The sequence below is a fragment of the Pezoporus occidentalis genome, unplaced genomic scaffold (genome assembly GCF_034315485.1).
Source record: "Pezoporus occidentalis ecotype Australia unplaced genomic scaffold, CSIRO_AGI_Poc_V1 ctg40, whole genome shotgun sequence".
NCBI classification, from domain to species: Eukaryota; Metazoa; Chordata; class Aves; order Psittaciformes; family Psittacidae; genus Pezoporus; species Pezoporus occidentalis.
The window spans coordinates 253138-273613 of record NW_026915725.1 but is presented as its reverse complement, the minus strand read 5'-3'; the positions used below and the strand labels follow the sequence as shown (position 1 = coordinate 273613).

The 20476-nt window shown below is 38.5% G+C and overlaps 1 protein-coding gene across 2 annotated transcripts in view; it reads right to left on the bottom strand.

Annotated features, from left to right (window-relative positions):
- Positions 1 to 881: 881 nt before the first annotated feature.
- The window catches only part of MPP7 (MAGUK p55 scaffold protein 7), a 157116-nt gene continuing 137521 nt past the window's right edge, over positions 882 to 20476 (bottom strand). For both annotated transcript variants that reach the window (XM_062633539.1, XM_062633540.1), the window contains 6 exons: positions 16995 to 17165; positions 10334 to 10414; positions 8395 to 8488; positions 7190 to 7298; positions 5543 to 5686; positions 882 to 4198 (listed from right to left, as the gene is read on the bottom strand). In XM_062633539.1, the coding sequence (XP_062489523.1) occupies positions 4019 to 4198; positions 5543 to 5686; positions 7190 to 7298; positions 8395 to 8488; positions 10334 to 10414; positions 16995 to 17165 (779 nt within the window). In that variant the 3' untranslated portion in view covers positions 882 to 4018. The remainder of the gene's footprint in view (positions 4199 to 5542; positions 5687 to 7189; positions 7299 to 8394; positions 8489 to 10333; positions 10415 to 16994; positions 17166 to 20476) is intronic.

Below are 20476 nucleotides of genomic sequence, written 5' to 3'. Positions count from 1 at the left end.
ACTACATTCACTGTCCTCCTTCAATTTAGTGTTCAGACATTTTCCTGTTGAATGCTTCGTATCATACATTAATCATGCTAATAGATGATAAATACTTAATGACTTTGAGAGCAAAAGGTTCTTGGGCAAATTGCAAATACAAATGATTTTAAGCGCTGATGCACAGAAAACTCTTAATCCTGTGGGGAAATGACTGTAGGTACTGCAATAAAAAAATAGATTTAGATTATAACTTTAAATCTCTGAAGAAGCTATTCATCCTTTGAAACAATCTAACAAAAAGTAAATATGAGCTTTACTGAGGAAAAATTCTCCACGCACAGTAGAAACCAGACCTAAGTACATGTGGGAAATGCAGAATACTGCACTGAAACAAAACAGAGAGGGCTTAAAAGTCTCCTCTCTAATCCTAGTATGTGTTAGGCCTTTTTCTTTTTTCTAGAAAAGACATAAAACACTGCAAAAAGTGACTTAGTTTAAGCATTACTTTCACTGAGTCTTACAAATGAACACAACCTCCTGTGGGACATGCAGTGGCCTAGGAGCATACGTGTCCAATGAAGCACTCCGAGTCGGTAACTTGGATAGCACTCTAAGCACTGACCCACTGACTTAAGCTGTCTCGGAAAGAAAATGGTTTATTTTGGGGTGGGCTGCAGGAAAGGGTAAACATCCTTTCTGAAGGAGAATATGGCAATGAAAAGTAAAACTTAAGTATTTTAGTCCCTGTTTCAGGTTGCTTTATTTTCCCATTTAAAGATAATCGGAGCACAACTGTTAATAAACCTATGAAATAACTTACTACTTGGGCATTTCACCTTTTCAAGTCATTATGCCTGTACGTTATGGTGCAATTTACAATAAAGAAAAAACACCTTCAGTGATAAAACAATAATTTATTGTTTTGCATAAGAAGGTAAGATCAGATTTCAGGTAAGACATCAACCAAGAACCTGGTGGCAAATTCAAGTATAGAGCTTGGTACAATATTAAAAAATGCTACCATTTGTTGGACTATGACAAACAGCTAAAACAATAAAAACATCTGGACTTGACTGTCAAAACATACAGTTCTCTAAAAACCCACACAGCACAACTTGAATATGTGGAATATTGGAAACATGTTTAGTTGTCTTCATTCCCAAATTCTTAGGAGTCAAAGGAACAATCCCGCCCCCTCTTGGTATCCCAGAACAGTTCAGCACATGGGCTCAGCATCCATCACGATAAGCAGGCTCCTGTCCTTTTGAAACTGTTGGGCTAAGACATTTTTTGTGCCTCGGCTGGTCCCACCTTTGCCTGCCTCATGGAAAGCAGTAGCTTTGATAATTATTTATTTTTAAGCTAATACTGCAATAATGTTGATTTTCAAGAGCCATCTAGTAATTTAATTAAAATTATTTCTCACTCGTTGAAGTCCCTGTGCACATTTTACTCGGTTGGTTGGGTTTATGTTTTTGTGATTCCCTTTCTTTTGCAGGTGTTGGGAATTTAGCTCCTGGCTTGAAGATGAGGAAGGCAGCCATCCGTCTAGGAAACCCCTGCCAGGACTGTGCTGAGGATCAGAGGGTGAGTGTCCCTGTGAACGCAGCAAAGCACCATGCTGCTTACTGCTGCCCAGCACAGCAAACCTGTGTAGGTCACAGAACCACAGCATCGTTTAGACTGGAAGGGACCTTAAAGATTATCCAGTTACAAACCCCCTGCTATGGGCAACGACACCTTCCACTAGACCAGGTTGCTCAAAGCCCCATCCAACCTGGCTGAGTCCTCTTAGACCACACTGACCCAGGAATGGGAATTATATTTAATTTCAAAAGGACAAGAAAAACAGCCTGCAGGACAGCCAGATCTGTCTCTACCAGGCAGTTTGCAGATTATTCTAGCATCTATTTCTTAAAGAGAAAAGCAGGTCTTTCATGTGATCATTATCATAGGCTAATGTTCTGAGACAGCCCAGGTTGGAAGCAGCATTAAGAGCGTTTCAATAAGGACTAAAGCCTCTCTTGTTGGAAATGGTCAGATCCTGAGACATGCTGAGTGCCCTCTCAGTTTGTGTTGCAAGAGGTGGCGAAGGCACTCGGCATCTTGCAGGCAAACAGACTGGCTGAATTCCAGATCCCCTGAAAAACGGTTTGATTTTCAGTAATAATAAAAAAAATAGAAAAAGTTTTCTCAACTTGCATAATCTCCATGCAATTAATTTAATCATCAAAATGCTATTTATGCTACAAAAAAAGTTTAAGTCCACCAGGAAAATGGTGAAATTTGACAAAAGTTACATTATAGCTGTTGAAGCAGAGCGTGTATCCGTGCTGGGATTCAGTACATCTGTAACTCTTGCATAAACATTTCCAGACTCCTAGGAATTTTGCTGTTGTTGCTTGCATTTCATTTGTTTCACACAACTCTGAGCCTAATGCGATGACCCCCACATTAAATACACATTTAGAATAAAACTGCAAAATCTGATGGCTATATCAGCGTATGAACTGAAATAAAATATTTACATGGAATGTTGAGCTCCATTTACAGAGACAGTGTTTCAAATTATGGACTTAATAATTCTCTTTAATAAATGATCACATTGACAAGAAATTTAAAAACTTAACATCCCTTTTCAACCCTTTCATAAATATATATAGTTTCACTAAATTCTTTATTCTTTAAACAAGACAGCTATATTCTCTTTACAGATTAACATGAAATGACGGTTTCCTGTTTGAATGCCACAGATGGGATGAACAGAAGTCAGCAAGTTCCTATACACATTCTGTACTTACAAGACATATTCACAACAGAACACACAGGTGTAACTTGGGTCTTTAGAGGTGTACTCGTTTCCTGCATATCAGTAGTAAATAAAGAAAAATACCAAATTATCTGTGTTAAAAATACATCATCTAATATACATTTGCTTACATTGCCACATTAAATTGTAAAATGAGGTTTCCAACTGTGCCTGACCAGTGACAAGGGTATTTTTTACAGTGAAGTCTACAGCATTAATTTATTTGAGTGGAGACAAAATATCTGTTATACTACTAAAAAGTAGCACTAGATATTAAACAACAAAAAGAATTAATCTCTTGCGACTAATTCCCAGATTTCCAAGGTTTCCTCACTAATTGTTTGAAAATTTCTGACAGGAAGATTGTTCTAAAGGATGCCAAAAATATTTGAAATCAATTTAAAGGGGAAAAAAAAGAAAGATAATCTTTACTTTCTTGCTATGCATATTGTTTTGCCACTGATTTTACAGAAGATTAATCCCAAAGACTCTGAAGTTATATACATAGTGACTCCTATTTTTCCTTATTTAAATAAATATTGCAATGAGTTTCCTTTGTTGTGCTACAAAGCATGCGTGAACGTATTTTCAATCCATGCATGCTCACAGCAGAGTATTTCACAATTAAGCCACCAAATACATCTTTCTTTCCATGACTGTGTAAGTGCAAAGGAATACTAAAATCATTCTGTACATGTAAGACAAGATTCACATCTAGAAAAGTAAACCACTTATCTTGATATGCAATTAAAACTATGATGTCTTCCTCATAAAAATGTTGGTCACTATTTCAGTTCTCTCAAGCACTTAAGGGATAATAACTTCCAAGTGCTCTTTATGGGAGCATTTATGCTTAAAACCATCAAAGTGCTGCTCTCCAGTATTCACTAGTATCTTTGCAAACTCTCCATTAAAAAAAACTTACCTTGGAAATACACAGATGATGATAAAGAGGTGTTTGGCAGTTTTGTTACACTAGTGTTAGCTCACTTTATAGAGCACAGTGAGACTTCAGCTTAATCTGATTGTTCTGCCCCGAAAATTGTGGGCAGGAGGACTGAAGACACAGGAAAACAAGACCAGTTCCAAGTGGATAAAGAGTGTACCTGCTGTGCAGGTAGAGTTAGAAAACCATCCTACCAAGAAAACGGCCATGGAGTAATGCCTAACCACAGCCTGTACTTAGCTGCTACGACAACAGCAGGTATTTATCTACTCGAAACGTTCTTACGAATGTAGCCAGCTGACAGGAACCCAGAAGGTCTCAGTCTCCAACCTGTCAAATGTTGTTTTAAGCTCGCTGTAAGCTGTAGCGAGGTCGTCATTGACGATCACCTTATCGAAAAGGTGCCCATACTGGCTCTCCATCACGTGGGCAGATTTGATCATTTCATGAAAATCTTCTTCCTAGTAAGACCAGTGCAAGGCATCGTCAGTCCGCAGCAACACCACGTAACTCCTTCTGTGGTAAACTCAAAGCTCACTGCTTACTTCTCATCTCATCAAGAGATGGAAACTGTACTTTTAGTAAAATAATTATAGAAATTACCATTACAAGTGATCTCAGAGAGCATTCTCACAAACAGACTTTGCTCAATAGGCAACTCTCTCAGCTCTCCCCTTACAGTGACACAATTGTCACTGCAAGGTAATTACAGAGACAATTTCTGTTACCAGTACCAGTGGAAAAGATTTCTAGCTGTTTACTTTGGTGATACATTTAAAGCTTCACTGCTTGAGTCTCAGCTTGCTATTAGCATGCAATATATTACAGCACAGCCTTTATTCTGCTAACAGCTTGGTAGAAGCTGTATACGCCTGGTTTGACATGGCTCAGTGGATTCCTCTTCATGTTTGGGGAAGGAACAAATTTTAGGAATTTAATTATTTACATAACACTGAGAGATTAATCCCACTCTAACTAAGCAATATCCTGAAGGTTATTCTTCAGAATGAACTCCTCTTACATTTTACATGCTATAGAACATAATTCTTCTAGCACAAAATCTCCAAACTGTTTCAAATGCCTGTTCCACACAAATACAGAAGGTGACTACATCTGTGACTCTGAAACAAAATCTAAAAAATCCTAAATAACATCTGAACAAGGGAAAATGATAAAATAAATGCAGATAAAGTCTAATGATGATCAGCTTTACTTTAACTTCAACTGAAACAAGTTTTCATTGTATTTCAAGGAAGTAATTAAGTTACTGTTGGGTAATCTGACTATTGTCAAAAAGCAGCATTTGTTACTTGCTTAGATTGTTCTCCTTTCTTACATTGTTCATTTCCTTATAACATTTTAAAAATGTTTTATCTTATCCACAAATACTTTTTTTATTAAAGTAGCATTACTTTTTTTAATTGTTGCTTTATATTTGAGCTTTCCTCTAAATTTAGACCCAATAAAATAAAACAAGGAAATGCTTACACTTGAATAGAAACATCTAAGTCCAGATGCAAATTTCTGAAAGGAAATCCACAGTGATATTTCTTATAAACATATACTTGCATTCTGGGGCTTCTTCAATGACATAAAATCAGAGGACCACGGAAATGTAAATACCACAAACAATAAAAACATCACAGTAAATCTGTGACGTGTGAGAAGTTGGGAAACAAGAAACTACATGCAAGCCCCGACAAGTACTGTTGATGAGATCCACTGATGACCTTTATTTTCAAGGCAAACCATTACAACAAAACTCTGAACAAGTCTGCACGTTTTACCACGTCTGAATGACTTACTGTAAAGGGTTTTGCAGTTCCCTTATCATCTTTACTTGAAATAATCTTGGCATTTTTTCTGGTTTCTCTCAAACGGTCAAGTGATGGAGGCTTTATAAATATAACAAATGGTTTAAATTCATATGTCCGTAAGTGTTTCACAGTCTGGGAAGAGGGAAGATTTTTAATTAATTAGTTTATTTTGCACAATGGATTTTACCGTAACAAAAGAAACACTCCAATAACCAAAATAAACCCATAAAGCACTGCTAGAAGGCTATTTTTCATTTACTGCCATCCTGTTCTGCTGATAGGCATTGATTAACGTGAGGAGAATTTTCATAGGGATGGTAAGAAAACCCTTTCTCCAAAGGTGACCGTGTCTCTTGATTTCCACACGGGCTGCTGGTAAATCCCATCAGCCCAGCAGAGACTGGGCTGTCCACAACAGTGCCACTGCCAGTGGGAGGATGGATGGGAGCAGCAGGGTGTTCAGGAGAGGAGGAAAAGTTCAACACAGCAGGAATAATACCTCTGTACCCATGAAAAGTAGTGGAAGAAGGCGTCTGTGACACTCGGTCACAACAGGTCAATGATTTTTCTCTTCAGTACTGTGCGTCCACCACACAACCCCATGCTATTTGTTCTTCCTAAGCAAGTCAAGTTATGCTACATATGGAACTAGAGATAGGTCTACAGCACAGAGTGAAGCAGGGATAGCCAGCAGCTTAGTGTGAAGTAGGGCTGGCCAGAAGCTTTCTGTCCTGTTCACACTGCCAAGTCCCTTAGGAAAACGCTATGTTGAATAATGGGATCCCAGAATAGTTCACAAGCCTGGGTCCCCGAGAAAATTAAGTGCTTTGCTGGAAAACAGGCCCACCCTGGACAGGCAAGGATCTTGCAGAGCAAGAGCCCCTGCCCAGCTCCCTCCTCTCCTTGCACAAGGTCTGGGTTCCCCAGGTGCTCCTCCTTCAGCGCAGCCCCCTGCCTTGCTCCTAGGGCACAGCCCTGTGTCTAAACTGCCGGGGTTCAGAAGTCATGGGCTGGCCACCCTTGGAGAAGAAATACTTTGGCTGGGTTTACACAAACTAGTCCAGCTCCTGGAAGCACTGTGGTTATTAGTAGCATAAAAATTCCCAGTGGAGCTGTTCAGCGGGGTTGAAAGACGGGGTCAACGCAAGAACAAATGCTTTAGAGAGGAATGTTCTTAGCAATTATCCAGCCAACATCACATTTAGTGCGTTCCTTGACTCATGTCCACCCTGTGTGGAAACCCTTGGCATGAATGGTCTGGTTAAACGTCTGAAAGAGAGCTGCTGGCCTGGGTGATAGCTCAAAGTCATTCTGACAACTGAAGTTTGAGAGAAAACCTCTAACCCAAACAGCAGAAAGAGGAAGGGAAATACAGGAGCATTTTGAAATTAAATCTTTGGTATTATGCCTCAAGCTTTCAATTCACTTAATTACCAAGCTGAATACTTGCCAATATGTATTGAAGTTTCCTTCCCCTCCTTTCAGAGAGCCTTGCTGTGATAAAGGTACCCAGCCAACCCACTCAACAGTCATTCAGCACGGAATAAAATATTCCTTTTTAGAAACAATATTTTTCCTGGAATCCCAATATGCAATATGGGGAACTACAAGATTCCAAAAGATGTCCTTACTTACATGAGGCTGCACATCCAACAAACAAACTTTGTTTTTAGCTAGAACTGATCGAACAGAGTCTAAACTTGTGCCGTAGTAGTTGTTCTTATACTCGCCATACTCGATAAACCTGTGGCAGAAGGTGAAAACAACTGGAATCATTTCCATTTTCTCCAGAAAAAAAGACAGAAATTATCAGTTTGCTTTATAAGATCTAATTCAGGAGCAAAAATATTTTACTTTACATGAGTGTTTTACTGTGTTTTATAAAGGAAATGCTGTCAAGTACTTCAGCATGTCAATTTTAAGAAATCTTCTACTTTCCCACTTTCAAATCAGTAACACCTGCTTGTATTACAGTTCAAGAGAAAAAAGTACTGTAGTCCAACAGCCCACTAATGTTTTCCATCACCTCTTTTTCTGAACTAATGCAATGCAATAAAACAGTGGATAAGCTAAACAATAGAAACTACTGAAATTTCATTGCACACTACAGAATATCCAAATTCTCTGTCTCAGAAGAGGAGGAGGAGTGACAATGGTGCTAATGGAACCAAGGCGGCTGGTTATGTGCTATAAAAGTAGAAGCGCTATTTGCCAAAAAAGCAAAGCGCAGTTTGAAGTTTCAATAAAACCCACAGCTTTGTGTCTAATACACTTTCGCCCTCTGAAACACTGGGGCAGAATTTCAAGCTACAGTTTTTTTACAGGCTGCTGGAGAGCACGATGCTACCAGTGTCTTCATCTTAGTTTAATTTCTGGAGGCTTTACAGGCAGGGGCTTCATTGTAGATCTCTAAACTCAAAAGGAGAGGAAGTGCCTGGCCTGAAAGAGAGCAGAACTACACAAACATTGACTCAGGCACGTTTGCAGCCCTTCCAGGCCCTCCCTCCCATGCCGGGCTGCACTGCCTTACTGCTACGACAGATGATGCTCTATTAAGAGTGTTCACCCATCCTTAACACCTACAGTTTCAGTGTCTTCTCTTTAGGAGCTTAAGTACTGAAACTACTTAGAAGCTTAGAAACAGTTGTGTTTTCACATACTGCTTTTTTTTGCTCTTTGTTTTTGCTAGCTGCTTATATATCAAAATGTGATTTTAACACATCTTCAAAGCACTGCAACTTATACTGACTTTGCTTTCTTATCTAAAAATACAAACAGCCCTATTTTATATTAAAGCCATTGTTTTTACTACAGTTCTACTTTAAATCTTGTTGACATACTTGTTATTCTGTACGTCTGTCTCAAACAAGTGCTTGGAAATGAAAGTGTATTCAACACCGTCACTTTCTTGGCTTCTCCTTGGACGGGTAGTGTCTGCAGTTCGAGTAAATGAAGGAAAAATAAAGGAAAGACGCACAAAACAATATAATGCAAACCAGTTCAGGAAACACTGAAAAGCACACAACCCTTGTGCAATAGTAAGTGTAGCAGTTCCCTCACTTTTGATGGGCCTGAAGCTGCTCTGCATCTGGTAGGCAGCACATAAGCACATGACACGATTCAGTTTTAAAAGCATGCAGGAAAAGCAGGAAAAATCCTACTGGACAAGCATCTGATTATCATTTTTATTAACTAGTGGAAAAATCCAATAAAATGAGGACAGCTGAATAATAAAGGGAGCAGCAGTCTATAACAATTACTCCAGCCTTGCCACTTGTTAAGTGCATTAGCATACGAGACCATAAAGGGAACCAAAGCTCACCAAGCTGATTTATAAAATATTACGTTCATTAACAACACTTGTAGCTGTGGTATGTGAAACATGATAGTAAAAAAATGGGGGTGAATTTTATGGTTTAGTGCTTTTCTTTTTCTGGTGTCAAAATCAAATGCCTTTTTCTTTCAATAGCTTTGTGGTATTTGCACTTCTCACTTTCCCTGAAGTACCAGGCATAAAGAGTTTGCTTATAAATGAAACTTATCTGTGGGGCTGCTGCTTACAGTTAACAAACCCATTCAAAAGTCCTATTTAATATAGGTTGAACGTTACAGTGTCATGTATTCTTCCTTGCATATGAACATCCACAACTTGCTTGCAGTAACAGTTTGAAAAGCCATTTGATATCAAGTTCTCCTTAGGCTGACACAAAGAGGAGCATTTCCAAGACAAAAACTCCAGTTCTCCCCGCAAGTCCTGACTTACTGCATTTCAGGGAGAGGGATTTCTTTATGTGTTTGTTTTAAACTATAACCACAAATTTGGAAGAGAAAAGAGAAAGGCAGCTTGATGAATTCTGGCACTTTTATTGAGAAATAATTCTGGGCAAATAACTGCATATATTCCAATGTGTTAAATATTTGGGAACATCTGGCTTTTTTTTGTTGTTGTTTTCAATACCCAGCTGAAGCAAATATGTGCAAAAGAAATGACTTCCAAAACCCAAATGTATTCATTTTTCATTCATATATATACAATATATATTCAAATTCATTCATATATATACACTGTATAGAAAATCTATACTTAAAAAAAACCTGTGACAGTATCTCCCAAATTCAGAATGTTGGACCTGTATTTTTCAAAGATCCCGTATAGGAAGCACAAGTAGAAGTAGAAAGCAATCCAAGGAACAGAAGTCTGGAACTGTCAAGTCCTCCACATTAAAGAAAACCCAGTAAAGTGCTACAGAAGTTAATATAGCACGATGTTATTCAATATTATAAAAATCATGCTACTTAGGTAAGGGGTAAGAGGAAAAATAAACCCCCAAATCAACTTTCCTAAAGCTAATCAAAGGGATTTAATGAATTTATTCACAGGATCAAACTGTTTAGCATCAGTCTTCATTTTCAACCTGTCTAATATACAAAGGCCATTTTGCTGAAAGCAAGCACTGGTAACAGAGTACATTTCACTTTTTTACAGCCAAATCCAGGGTGTTCTTCAGCCGAGTTTCATTTACTAAACCTCGCTGACATCAATCACGTTAAACTTGTACTAAAGGTCTCCTGCAATGCCTCTGAGCCAAAATGTCCTATCAGTTTAATCAATGCTATTTAAAATACAACTGCAGCAGCACTTTTAAAAATTAGAAAAGTGATCTGGATGCCAGGCATGCATTTAGAGACCCAAATTTGAAAGTGCCTTAAGGTAATGCAGTGATAAAGGATAAAAATGCGAGTTTCGCATTAGGAGAATAGAAGTGTATTTTTACTTACGTGGCACTGTTACCCCGTAATGCTGGGTGTCGCTGATCAGCAATTTCCGTTTAAGTTCATTCAGCCCAACCCCTACAGGACCTGAAAGAGAGAAATCGTGCTGTTTCCCAGCAGCCAGCTCTCTCTCATAGTCAGGTATATATACTCTCTCGGCTAAGACTATGTAGCATATAGCTGTTACATATACTGGCTTTTAATCAGTCATTTGGAAACGCCCATGGTTCAAGCCTCTGCACTGACAAATTTCAGGTGATGTATCTGGCAGTTTCTCTGCTCAGACTCTATTACTGAGGAAAAATCTGAAAAGTTGACAGCAAAGCTAACTTTCTTTTCTACAGCAACTACCTTCAGTGTGCACCCATCTCCATCCTCAGCACTACTAGAGACCCCGGCACCCTAACCTGCAGCCTTCCAGCACAAAAGCTGGTTGCGCTGTTCACTTTGCCAGAATATCCCCAACTCGCAGACTAGAGGACCCCAGCTGGCACACACAGAGTCCCCCTAAAGCCTCTGCACCCCGTGTGTCAGCACAGCCTTTTAATCGCTTCCCTCCAGCTGCTGCATCCCCTGTCTGCACCAGACTCCCCTGAAGACAATGCTCCCACCTTCTCCCCATAGGCCTGGGAGCACCTTCCAGACCTGGATGCAGGAAGGAATACTATCCGGCTGTAACTCTCTTTTTGACAACCATTCACCTTTTGACAACCATTCACCTTTTGACTGTGTGAGGGTGGCATCGCACAGGGGGAGAAAGGAAGGGACAACACTCCCCAGGTCACAACCCATTTGGGATGTTTGGGTTTCTTTTTTTGTTGTTGATTTTGTTTTAAATATGCTTGTCTCCTGCCTGCTGTCTGAACTGGTCCAAAGCAAATGTTTCCTTCCTCACACAGCTGCCAAAGAGAGACCACTCTTGGAAAGAGGATGGCAGGAAGAAACAAAGACTGCACGGAATATTTTTGACCCATCTCCTCCACCTCCATTTGAGTACTGCTGTCCTAGAAGCTACTGACCAGATGCTCCTTCTGGCTTTTAGGCCATTCCTAATCCTTAGCCATTTGCCTGTTGTGCTTTAGGTTTAAGGAGAGTACTCTGTCCTGTGAGGTCTCAAAGGCTCCACGGGCAAATGCTGCCTGCCCCCAGGAGCCCTTCATGCAGGGTTCCAGCCTGCGTGGCCCCTTCTGTGGAGGAGCCATGATGTGTGTGTGAAGATAGCTCAGCTCTTCATGCTCATGTGTCTCTGACAGTGCAGTCACTTCATTTCTGCACAGCCAGGTCAAGAACAGAATGCAGAGGAGAGTGAGTCACTGGAAGCACATCCCAAACAATAAAAGGATAATACATGTGGTTTTAAGGAAAATTCTTGCTCTTCTAGTAAAAGTGGCACATTTACACATTGAGTGCTTCTTAACAGAGACATTTTAAACATTAGAAATAAAAAACTTAATAAACATTGTAATGAAGCGGTGATGTACTGGTTAATTACTAGTGAGAGTCCAAAAGCAAAGACTGATGCTTCAGCACCTTCAGGTGCCTATTTGTAAAAATTACTATCCATCTGCCCTGTCTGAAGCTGGAAACACACAATGATGAAAAGCAAATGCTTGCTACTTTGCTGCTACTCCCAGACTATGGTCTCTCTGTAAAATCTGAGAGTTTCTGCATTTATAGTTTTTATATGTTTACCTAAGTTAAACACACAACTACATTTCAAGTTTCATCTCTGACCTGCCTGTAAATTAATCTATCAGTATGTATAAATGTTTATTTAATATGGTGTACAGCAGCCTCTACTGGTGCATGTCTGCCGAGGAAAGTAATGTGTTATGTAGATAATGGCATCACTTCTGTTCTTATTTAAAAAAAAAAAAAAATCTTTTTTTAATAATTTAGCTACTTAAGGCAAATATGGATTCTTATAGGAAAAATAATTAAAATTCTAAAGATTTCCTAGCAAGGTGGAATGAAACAAGTGCAATTATAATTTTAAAAATCACTGTATGTCTTTCAAGCAAAAAGTGTTTCCTATCAAATCTACACAAATATTATTTCCTCAGTCTATATGCTGTCAAATCAACAATATGCTTTTAGCTCTATTTATATATAAAGAATCCAGGCTTTGCTTCCTGTGACAGATGCTTTGGAAACTTACATCAAATCTGTTTCCAGACCACAACCTCACAACTACTGTGTCTCCGATTCCAGATTGCTGTTTTAAAATCCTCTTTAAATTTAACTACTGAAAGGTGCAAATTCTTTTGCAGTGCTGTCTTCTTCTTCAGTTCTAACCGTGGCATATGGATGCTGAAGGCTGATTCCTAAGTAGCAACACCATCCATTATGCTGATCTTTATACTACATCTCCCAAGTGTAATATATCCTTCTACTCTGAATATTCATTTTGATGCAGCAGAGAAAGATGCCAGTTTTTAATAATTGTGAATCTTACTGCAATTTGAACTCAAGAAGAAAATAAACCATCAGGATTGAAAAGGACAATCCAGATTCCTATAGTAAAATGCCAGACATGAGGGATCCATGACTGTAGCATAGTTTTGGTTTACTATAAATCACCCCAGGCAGCAATATTTAGTGTTAGGGTGGTAGCTTTAGAGATATTTTGTTTATTTTTTTCAAGGAATATTTATGTTGCTTGCTGTTGCATGTTGAGCCATGTAAGCTAAGTAACAGTCAAATCCTGCACAAAAGGACTGTAGGGCCTGCCTTCCTTTATTGAGGGACATTTGCAGAACTAAACCACCCATCATTAAAACTCGCATTACATTTTGTACCATTCAGATATGTCTGAAGGAAACTGAAAAAGCTATTTGATGTAAGTTCAGGTCTCGGAGGATTTAACACAACCAGCCATTCTTCACTCATACACACATACTGAGCTCCTAGAAGTCTACCAGTCTTCCAGAAAAGATTTTGGGAATTAGGTGATAACATCCCTGCTGGGATCATAAAGACCATGTAGAAAGCATGCCTTGACAGAGGCTCTGCATCTCAATTACTAGTACAACTGATCACTATAATGCAATCACTGCACATGCATGTTCGACTGTAGCTCAATGGAGAAAAGTAGAACCTCATTTCTTTTGAGTTACAGTAAACTATAACTAGTAGTGGGAGTGTAGTTCTGAGATTTGTCATTCACTGAAGCAGGATCAGTGAGTTTATGTTCATGTTCTCTTGCGCAAGGCTAGGCAATGTGTCACATCCTATACGTTCACTCCTGAGCCATGCTAACCCACCCATGCCTTCAACCCGGAAGGTTTAACAAAGATGGCCACTGTAGGTCTCTTTCTTCATTATCCATATAGTTTACCTGAAGTAGTATGGCCATAGGAGGCCACTTTCCTGCACTATTGCTATAGATCTATTAAGTCTCCATAAGTCACTATGGAACACGCGTTTAAAGGCAAGTCAGGAAACACGGAGAGTTAGAAGCCACTTTTGTTTCATTCTCCCCTGCTCTAAGACAGACCTGGCCCTCACATAGCTCCTTCATGATAAAACCAGAAGTGATGGATTTTTTTTTAATGTAAGCAGTATAACAATAGAGAACTTTTCCAGACACAGATTCCTTTTCTTCTTAGTGATAACACCTTTGCAGGGAGTACTGACAGTCTAATTCACAGACAGCAGACAGCTGCATGCATTCTGGGGAAAAGATACCTATGGTTTGTTACTGCTGACCTTGCTTTATCCTTCAGATAGCTCTGACTTTACACAGCATAGCTGAAACTATACTGTAAAGTTATAGTATGTGGCACATCCATTCGGACTCTTTGGAAGTAAAATCTGTGCTAGTTTGGCCCTCACAATTACTGAAGCAGAATCATTTGTGAGCAGGACTTATCCCCCATTAATGTAAATGAAAATTCTGTTGTCTAAATAATAGGTTTCATGGTAAAATATTCTGCCTTTGTGCAATAGGGCTGCCAGGTATCATGCTTAACAGTGGTGTAGGCAATATTTGTGAAGTAAGACTTCAAGGATTTGTCTGCAGTCTGGGAACAGTTAAGTTACCAAAAAATAACTGGTGACATGACATTAGATCATTTTGGTTTTAGCAGACTTATCACATTTATAAAAACTAAAAACATGACAGAAGCATCTGTATCATTACTGCTTCACACGATCTGTTATTTTAGCCCCAAGGATAAGCATGACTTTATTAATGAACCTACATTTGCAGACACGGTAAAACTGTGATAAACTAATACATCTAGCAGAATTTGAGACTAGTGTACATCACACTGCAGGGTGCTAAAAATTACTCTGTGCAATTTGCTTTCTGTAAATTGAACTAGACCGATTTAAAATGAAGCCAAAAGAAAGTTCCGTTTCAAAGTCGTCAAACCCCTTCCTCCTACAAAAGGGCAAAACAAAACCTGAAACACCTTCCAGCAGTAAATTATACATTTAGGCCTAGCAAAACAGAACAGGTATTTAGTGCCCCCAATTACACCTATGAATTAATTATCCATCCCTTTGTTTCCTGGTATTAATATCCAAATTATATTTGACAGATTATATTGAATGCTGCTACTGGCACACAAAAAAGCTTTTTAAATGTGTTCACTTCTACTCTACCTGTATTGCTTAGCTCTGCTAGTTTTTCCACATTTTGCCCAAGACATTTTTATGGTATTGGCCAGACTTAAGCTGCTCCTAATATCCAGAGAAAAACATTAGAATTACCAAAGTCTGCAATAAATTTCTGAATTGCTTTTGTCACTGAAAAAGCACACTTTCTTCTTTTGACTTATTACAACAAAAATCAAATGAAATCTCTAGGTATGCTTTAGATCAGACATATGCAATTTGTTATAAAATGTCTACTTATCACACTTTTGCACTGCACTCTGTTGATGTAACTGTAAAATCAACTCAACCGTGTTATTACTTGTTGTATATAGCCCACAATCTCACAGTGATCACACTAGTAGGTGGCTGAATTTTAGTGCTAGAGAGTGACAAAACTATTTATTAAAAACTAAATTTAACATTCCCTTGGATATGGGCAATATAAAAACACAGCTACTCAATAATTCGTAACAGTGCCTGGTAGAGGGTCATATTTCTCTGCATCGCTGCTTTCAGAATGAAGGAAACTTTACTAATGAAGCCTCAGCTTACGTGCTACTGCAAAAGAAACAATAAGCAATGAAACAGTTCTCATTGTTACTTTAATGGTTACCTCTGAAAGATTCAAGATAATGTACTTTCACTTTTTTTAGGAGACTGAAGCAATGCATTTTGATTAGATAATAAATGCTGTGGGGAAGCCATGGCACTGACAGAAAGCTGACTAAGGATGACTTCTTGAGCCTTCTGCAGCTGTGCTTGCACCCGCTCTTGGCCTACAGAAGTCTACCTCTCATCCACCTTTCTCTTCATTTGTCTGCGTATTCTAACACGGTAAATGGCTTTGTTTCTCTCCACTATATATATATATTCTTTGCTGACTACAGGTATTTATTCTGTTCTTTTTAAATGTACTGATCAATCTCTAAGAGCAGAACGCTGACCTAATCCTTTTTAGCACAGCTTGACTGTCAGGTTCAGACTAGTAACTGTAGTAGCTATATTTTAGTATCTCCCCCTTTGGTTTAACGATCCTTTAAACATGACCTTCTAAAGCATCCTTATATGCAAGCTGGGACACCCTGTCTAGAGAGGTTGACTACTAGATAGGTAGAAAAACTGGATGGATGACCATATTCAAAGGGAATGGGTTATTAGTCTGTACTCTACTAGGTGACTCATTACAAGTGGAATTCATCAGGTATCTACCCTGGGACATACTCTGTTTTGTATCTTAATCAATAACCTGGAGGAAGACACAGAACGGGCCCTTGTCAAGTTTGCAGACGCCAAAACAGGTGATGCAAGTGACTTGCTCAAGGGCTTCCATTCAGAGGGATCTCGATATGCTACAGGCATGGGCTGGCAGAACTTTGTGAAACTTGATAAGGACAAATACAAAGTCCTGCATCTGGGATAGACTAAGCCCCACAGCAGTACATGCTGTGGACTGACTGACTGGCTGGGGAGCAGCCTAGATGAAAAGAACTTGGCGGTTCAGATGGGCAGTGAGCTAAGGAGTAGTCCACAGTGATTGCTGGTAGCAATTAAGGCTAACAGAAAACGGAGCTGTATCAGCAAGAGCCTGTAGCTAGAGGGAAATTATTCTTCCTTTTTAATCATCATTTGTTAGATCCCGAGAGGAATACTCTGTCCATGATCAGCCTTGCATTACAGCAAAGATGTTGATAAACTGGAGCAAAGCCAGTGGAGGGCCTCCAAGAGCACTTGTAGCTGAAGCACATGATCTGTTAGGAAAGGCTGAAGGAATAGGGCTTGTCTAGCTTGGAGAAGTTTTCAGGGGAACCCTTGTGACTCCTGTTGAGAGGATGGAGGCCACTTCTTTACTGAGGTGTGAGATGGCAAGACAAGAGAAGACACAGGAGGAAGCCAGGTTCCCAAAGTTGTCATCAGCTACTTTGAGTTCAGTGTTAATCCTGCTGAATGAGAGGCTAGACCAGGAGATGCTTAAGATCCCTTCCAATTTAAATAGTTTTGTGGTAACCATTGTACTAATCAGCAGTCCTATGTTTTATCAGCTCAAAAATGAAGAAAAACAACTTACCAACCAAAACTACAAGCCTGTATTTGTCATTAGGTTGTCGTCTATATTTTGCAACTTCTTCATATGTTGGGATGTCTGCTGTATCATACTGATCACTCTTCTTGCACTCATACATAGATTTGTTTGTTTTTTTATCTTTTCTGCTAAGGCGAAAGCTTCTTCTAAAGCCAGCTGCAATAAGAACAGGATTTTTTCAAAGTGAGAAAGTAAGTCTTCTCAAAACACTTGAAAACAGTCTCTTCCAAACACTGGAGGATTGGTGCACGGAATAAAAAAATGTATTATATGTTTAATAAGCCAGGTCATTAGAACAATATTTTGCTGCAGTTTAAACTGTACCAGGTGACTATTTGAACTGCAAAATTAAGATTACCAATAAAATCATAAGTTGCAACAAGCTGCAAAATATCATTACAGTAAGTTGTTAACATATTTAGATAACTTGAGTATCTTACACATTGGTGTGTATACACACAAGGAAGTTCATGCAATCTGGACTCTCATATCACACTTAGTGCTTTTCTATTAAAACACCATTGCACACAGACATCAAGTACAACATACGATAGAAACACACCTGGTAGTTGAAAGGGTTAATGAGAATTAACCTTTGAACAATTTTTTTGTGCTTAGCTCCATGCTGATAGTATAAAGAAGTGCACAAAGCCTTTCCTGAAGATGTTTAAAAGTAAAACCAAACACTGTTAGTTAAATTCCAAAACACTATGAAACATCTTATACAATATGGTACCCGTATTTCAGATATGTTAGCATGCAATTAAAAGTTAATATTCCTACTAAATTTACAGTTGCATCAAGAGTGTGACATCTACAGTGCCCATCTAGAAGACTGGACATTTCGCATAACTTTTAAGCCCTCTCAAAGGAGATGATCATATTTATTTTCAAACAGAAGAGCACAAAACCCCCCACCCTTCTCCAGTATATGTCAAAGACTAATTTACTCCTTTGTTAATTATTACCTTCCGGTTTTTAAATAAATCCTTTACATTGTATTATATTACAATTTACAGGTATCTCTACGCCACCACTTTTGTTCTACAAAGGAACTACAGGAAGTGCTGGAGAGAAGGATTGCAAAGCTGATGTGATTATTTGGGGGTAATAAAGTAAAACACAAACTACAATTTAAATACTGAAAAGATCCCAACACCTTTCCCCTTCCCCCAGAACATTTCGTAGGACAGTTAACGTGTGTAAACTTTTGGTGACCCCAGGCTTTTCAGCAACACGCTTTCATAAACTTGTAACAGCATTTATGCTTAGGTGTTTGAGAAGTAATCATATTACAATTTTTTCTGCAAAGTTAGTATATGGCTATATATTCAAGACTCAGTTCTGCAAGCGTTCAGAAGATCTGAAGAAAAATCCTACAAGGCTTAGTTACAGGCTTAGCATTTTGCAAACACAGAGCTTCTCTTGGCATAAATCATTACAGAACATGGATCTCAGAAGATGTTAACCAAATTGTTTATTGACATGAATCCCTATACCTATGGGAATCTACAACACATGCATATGCACAAAAAAAGGAAGAAAAATTTCTTTGAGAATAGTGACATCAACCTATTCATACTTAAAATATGAGTAAGTAAAATGAAAATTGATGCAAAAGGTGAAGAGTTAGCATCCACAGAAAAGGCTGATGACATTTTGGAGAGCTACAGTTTTGTCTAGACTGAGGACATGGACTGGGATAGAAAAGGGACCAAAACAGAAGATATGAAACCAAAATGAAATAAACCAAGTCATGTTTTATTATTTAAAGAAGAATGCTACCACTGAAGTGACTGTAGTCAGAAAAGCCCTACTGCACTTACACACCCAAGATCTAGGAGGTCTTGTCTGCCTTAGGGTGAAGTCTGTCATGAGAAGAGGCTGTTTTTTTCCCACATAATTATACCTAACTGTATAGGCAGTTACATAAAGAAAGGTTAAAACTAACATTAGTAATATAGACATGAAGTGAGCTACAACTTTTCTGAGGCCTCATCTAAAAGGCTCCAGGATTTAGAAAGAAAAAATATAAGCTGCCTGAAAAGCAAGCTGAAAATGGTTCTGATGTTGGGTTTGTTCATTTGTTTCCCTGTATAATCATTTTATAGAATAATAACAAAAGAATAAAAGGAAGAGAAAGAATAATTCTTCACATTTGCTCCTAAGCAGTTTACAGAATAAAGAGTTTAGTCACAAAACCCATAATCTACATATCTGGAAAAGGTAAAGAGTAAGAGCAGTGATCACATGAAGTTAAACCAATTTTGTCTGTTCCCATTTGGTATGGACCTTTTAAATTCCAAGAGCTCTGTGCCCAAGTAGCTGTCTCAGGGTGCCATTATCAACAGCTTCTTAACCTCAGCTTGAATGTCAAGCTGCAGAATCTTTAGGAAAAATATTTTTCTGCAAAGTCTTCATACCAATTCAATCTCTGCTGTTAGGTTTTGGTAAGCACACTTGTAACTTGTTCTGCTTTTCTCCATCCACTTCTTTCAGATTTCATTACCAAACTACCAGGTGGTGGTTTATTTAAGAATTTTCATTCCTTCTTCTCTTAAAAGACTTTAAAAAAACCAAAACCCAACCAACTCAAAATCCCAGATATTTTTCCTTTTTGTTTTTTTTTCCCATCTTTCAGTGCTGTCTTCAGGCTGCAAGGATTCATCCGTTGTCACTTTTACAGGGTGCATACGAAGCATCACAGTTTCAGGTGATATGGTTCCACTGCTAACCTAGGTTTCCTTGATTAAAACACTTGATATTTCTGTGACTGAAACTCACTAGTAAATGAAAATAGCAACAATGTCCTGTATATTAAGAAGGTTCAACAACAAGTTCAACTAAGACTTAGATGTTATGGAATAGCTATTATATTAATTAAAAAGAACAAACATGGGAGGCAGAGATAACAAAGATGATTTCCACTGTAGCTATTTCTCTGCAGTGTGCTGGTGAAGGTGCTCTGTAAAATTACTGAATATTAAAAAAGTGATATGCTGGTTGCTTTGCCACATTAAGACTATTGTCAATTTGAAAGTTGTTTTAACTGTTCCTCAAAGCCCCTACACAGAAACCCAAGAAAACTTGCTTTATGCAGCTTTCAAACCAAGGAAAATACACAGTTCAGAGAGGAATGATGAGACCAACATTTTTATGATATTGTTACCATGCTCGTGGAAACATAATTCTTTCTCACATCTGCCATTCTATATCCTCATATATGTGGCTTAGTTTTATTGTGATCTTCACAAGCTATCAAGAACCATTAATAAATATTTACTAATGAACTCTGCATTTACTACTGCACTGTATGTTGGGCATCCATAACTACAAAAGGATTAAACTGAACTGAAACAACATTGTGCTTGCAAGCAATAAAAACATTCATGTACAAGCAAAAAGTATTCTGCTAATGCTGGCATTTTAAAGTTCAGGAAAGATGAAAACCAAACTTCATATACGTA